Source organism: Egretta garzetta, unplaced genomic scaffold, assembly GCF_000687185.1.
Source record: "Egretta garzetta isolate BGI_Z169 unplaced genomic scaffold, ASM68718v1 scaffold592, whole genome shotgun sequence".
Classification (NCBI taxonomy): domain Eukaryota; kingdom Metazoa; phylum Chordata; class Aves; order Pelecaniformes; family Ardeidae; genus Egretta; species Egretta garzetta.
This window is the reverse complement of record NW_009258771.1, coordinates 56,730-60,891: the sequence shown is the minus strand read 5'-3', so window position 1 is coordinate 60,891 and position 4,162 is coordinate 56,730. Positions and strand designations below refer to the sequence as shown.

The window sequence follows — 4,162 nt, the reverse complement described above, 5'->3', positions numbered from 1 at the left end:
CTGAGCTGGCCTCATTGACTCCTGATGCAGCCAGGGGTCTTCAGACTCTTCAGACTCTTCAGAGTCTTTCCCTTTTACACACAGAGGCAGCGCACTACAGGATTCCTTGTGTCTCTCTGGCCTCCTGCTGCCACTCCCAGAGGCTAGGAGGCACCTCAGCCCTGTGGTGTATAGCCCTGCCCTGCACTCATCTGAAATGACCCCTTGTCATGAAGACTGGACACAGGGACTTCGGTTCAAGGAAGCACATCCCAGTGCTGCATTCAGGCAGATTTCTCTAGGATTTTACTCCCAAAATGAAGTGACCTTGAGGCACTGTGTGTCCCACAGGCCTTCATGGAACCTCAAGGAATAGCTGATGGCATTTGTGCTCACTCAGGTTCCCCTCACCTCATGTACATCATGTGATGCTTACATCTCGCCTGTACAATGCAAACGTGGACTTCTGACCTATTCATTCAGTGTCCTTCTGTGGAGGGACAAAGAACCTCTCCAAGCTGGGCTGAGGGGCCAGAGCAGGAAATGGTGGTTGTGAAGGGCCAGTCCAGGATGATTGCCCTGGGGCATCTTCCCCAGGGTATCCAGAAAACATGGGCACAGACCAGACCCTGCTCCACTGGTCCTTCAGGTCTCTCTCAGGAGGGCTGGCTGTGCAAGGGCAATGCTGCATGCTGCAACTGTGCACACTCACGTTGTTTAGCTGTATAATGCTGTTTTCATCTGTGGGCTACTTTCCTGGGCATGTTCTTGAGAGAAGTTTTGGAAGAATACCTATGCCTTCAGGCACTGCCCTGAGGAGATCACCTTTCTTTATGGAAATGCTGTTATGGAGGCCAGCTCTGCCACAGATTTGCTAATTGCCTGTCCCTGCCTACAGCCACAGGACTACCATGCAGCATAACTGTGACCAAGCAGCAAGAGTATTCAGGCCTTACACCAGTGCATTTGGAAAGACAAAATCTCTGGAAGACCAAGCACTGGCACCCCCTGGCAGTGCTGCCATGCTGGGACTCTTTTCCCCTCCACCCATGTACACAGGAACTGCCCTGCAGCTCCAAAAAGGCATTGGAGAAAGGATCTCAGGAAAAATAAATTTGGTGCAGGGCCCTTTAGTTTGTTTAAACACACAGAGAGAGCAGGGCTCCTCATTTACACATTTACTCGGTCAGGAAAGGAAAGCAGAGAATGAATTAGAAAGGGGATGACAACATTATCAGAAGTAAAAAAACCACCACCAAGAAAAAAAGCACAGAAGACAGGCTGGGCCTGCGATGGATTACATTACAGCTGCTATGCAGAAGAATTTTATTGCTTCAGAAAACCATCCAGTTATCAGTTTACAGACTGCATCCTGGAGCTCCTGGTTCCTCATGCTGTAAATGAGGGGGTTCACTGCTGGAGGCACCACCGAGTACAGCACTGCCAGCACCAGATCCAAGGATGGGGAGGAGATGGAGGGGGACTTCAAGTAGGCAATCATGGCAGTGCTGACAAACAGGGAGACCACAGCCAGGTGAGGGAGGCATGTGGAAAAGGCTTTGTGCCATCCCTGCTGAGAGGGGTTCCTCAGCACAGCCCTAAAGATCTGCACATAGGACATCACAATGAAAACAAAACACCCAAAGCCTAAATAGGCACTAAACACAAGAAGCACAACTTCCCTGAGGTAGGATTCTGAGCAGAAGAGCTTGAGGATCTGGGGAAGTTCACAAAAGAACTGGTCCACAGCATTGCCTTGGCAGCGGGGTAGTGAAAATGTATTGGCAGTGTGCACTAAGGCATAGAGGAAAGCACTGCCCCAGGCAGCTGCTGCCATGTGGGCACAAGCTCTGCTGCCCAGCAGGGTCCCATAGTGCAGGGGTTTGCAGATGGCAACGTAGCGGTCATAGGCCATGATGGTGAGAAAATAAAACTCTGCTGACATCAAAAAGAGAAAGAAAAAAACCTGGGCAGCGCATCCTGAGAAGGAGATGGCCCTGGCAGAACTGGCCATGGATTTGGGGAGAGTAGTGGAAATGGAGCCCAGGTCAAGGAGGGAGAGGTTGAGGAGGAAGAAGTACATGGGGGTGTGGAGGTGGTGGTCACAGGCTACAACAGTGATGATGAGACCATTGCCCAGGAGGGCAGCCAGGTAGATGCCCAGGAAGAGCCAGAAGTGCAAGAGCTGCAGCTCCCGTGTGTCTGCAAATGCCAGGAGGAGAAACTGGGTGCTGGAGCTTGCGTTGGACATTTGATGCCTCTGGGCAATCCTCATAGGAGAAAAAGACAGTGACCTGTTAGGGGAGACTTCTTTTAGCAAAAGCAAAGGCATTTCCCATGTCACATTCAGACATCCCTTTCTTTTTCTAGGAGACCTTCCTTCAGCTGCAGCACTAGTTGGTGCTGGCCAAATGTGCGATGAAGAGCAGGGCCTCTGCCCATGGGCTCTTGATAAGTCAACCCTAATCTTCAGAAGTAGGTACAGGCAGGGACTAATCCTGGTGTTCAACTTTGTGAGATGAAACCCCTTCTAATGCAGAAGGGCCTGACAGCATCCACACCCCCACTGCTAAGGAATGGGAATGTTAAATGCAGTTTAAGAGTTCTGGGTTTTATACAGCTCCCACCCCATCTCCCCTGGCAAGTATGCTTGGATGTTAGTAACCCTCAGCATTTCTGCTGCACTGAGGGAGAACAGAGTGAGTCCTGTGAGGCAAAAGGATTGCCTGTGCCTTGAAGCAGAGTGAGGGCAGCTGGTCTGTCCCTCTGTCCAGTTCCCAGTTTCTGTGGGCTTGTAACTTTCTGAGACAGAGGGTGACCACACTCCCACGTTACCCTTAAAGACCACCAAGCACTGCTGAGTGGAGAGGGACCCACTACAGACGGCTAAATGTCTCACCCTTTCTCAAGGTCTCAGCACCCCACTGCTAGCCCAGGACACTCATGCCTTATTTCTCCAATGCAGCATCATTTCCACCCTCAGAGAGGCTTTGTAATCTTCCTGTGTTGTTAAGATAAAATGGAGGTGCTATGGGACAGTTTGTATCCCTGAGGGCAGCTCACAGCTTGGGAGGACACCTCAGGATACAGCCCAGTGTCCTAACTATGGCATCTCTGTGAGTAAGACACAGCTCATATCCCAGCCCCACTAACTGTAATGCCCAGATCTCCACAGGTGCTGGGCACCCTGGGACACTTGTTCCAATGGACACACCTGCATGGGGAGACCCAAAAGATCAGCGTGTGACTCTGCAGCTGAAAATCCATCATCCCAGGCAGCCTGGCAACAACTTCAAGATAACAATAGCAATAACACAGACCAGTGGAGAAGCAAGCAAATATCCAGTGAGGGTCTGGCTGGGAGAGGCCAGGGCAGAGGCAGGTGGGCCCGCTGCCCCACAGCTCTGCTGGAGCTCTGGCTGCCGAGGAGCTGATTCCTGCCTTGGAGCCCCCAGCCCTGAGGGCAGAGGCTTTGCTGGCTGGGAGAGGAGGCCAGGGGGATTGCTCAGAGGAAGGGCTCTGCATTGGAGGGGATGATATGGAGCTTTCTGAGTTCTCCCTCTCACAACATTTCTGGTTTTACTTTCCTCTCATACCCTGGGATCATAGCCCTGCTGCCTGGAGATGCTCACCCTGGGAGGTGTTTCCCTGTCCCATGTCTTTTTCCTGTCATCACTCACAGACCCCATCCCAACCTCTGTGCATTCACCCTGGCCCTACAGAACCTGCGTGTTTGCAGGGCACTGCCTGGGTGCATTTTCCTGTCTGCAGGTGGAAAAAAAATGGGTCTGATTAAGCCTGATGGGTCCAGTAGAGGTGATGCTGGTGCTGACCATAGGAAAAGGAGTGGCTGAAAGCATGTTACGTAGCTTCTGGCAGACCTACTGATCACTCAGAGTTAAAGTTCAATAGTCCTGGTGATTCGTTAAAACTTAAGTGCTCCCTTTCCATTTATCCTTTTCTCTCCCCCTCCGTAACCCCTGGAATAAGAAATGGAAAAGCAGACTCAGGAAGGTTCATTATCTTTATATGGCTTGATCTTCTCCTCCAGACATCCCTGGGAAATGTTCTGGGGGTGATGTGCAGCTGTGAGCAGCCCTGACCCACACAGCACCCTCTCAACAGCAGAAGGACCCTGACTTTATGGGGGTCACTCCTTCCACCCACAGCTTCTCCCTGCCGA

At 51.5% G+C, this 4,162-nt stretch overlaps 1 protein-coding gene across 1 annotated transcript; it reads right to left on the bottom strand.

Moving 5' to 3' along the window:
* Positions 1 to 1,276: 1,276 nt before the first annotated feature.
* LOC104135711 (olfactory receptor 14A16) lies at positions 1,277 to 2,230 on the bottom strand. Its single transcript, XM_009649389.1, has one exon. It carries the CDS (start codon positions 2,228 to 2,230, stop codon positions 1,277 to 1,279), a length of 954 nt encoding a protein of 317 aa, XP_009647684.1.
* Between the last annotated feature and the right edge of the window lie 1,932 nt (positions 2,231 to 4,162).

Excerpts from the sequence above, each read along its gene's own strand:
- LOC104135711 (XM_009649389.1), bottom strand. The coding sequence starts at position 2,230 with ATGTCCAACGCAAGCTCCAGCACCCAGTTTCTCCTCCTGGCATTTGCA.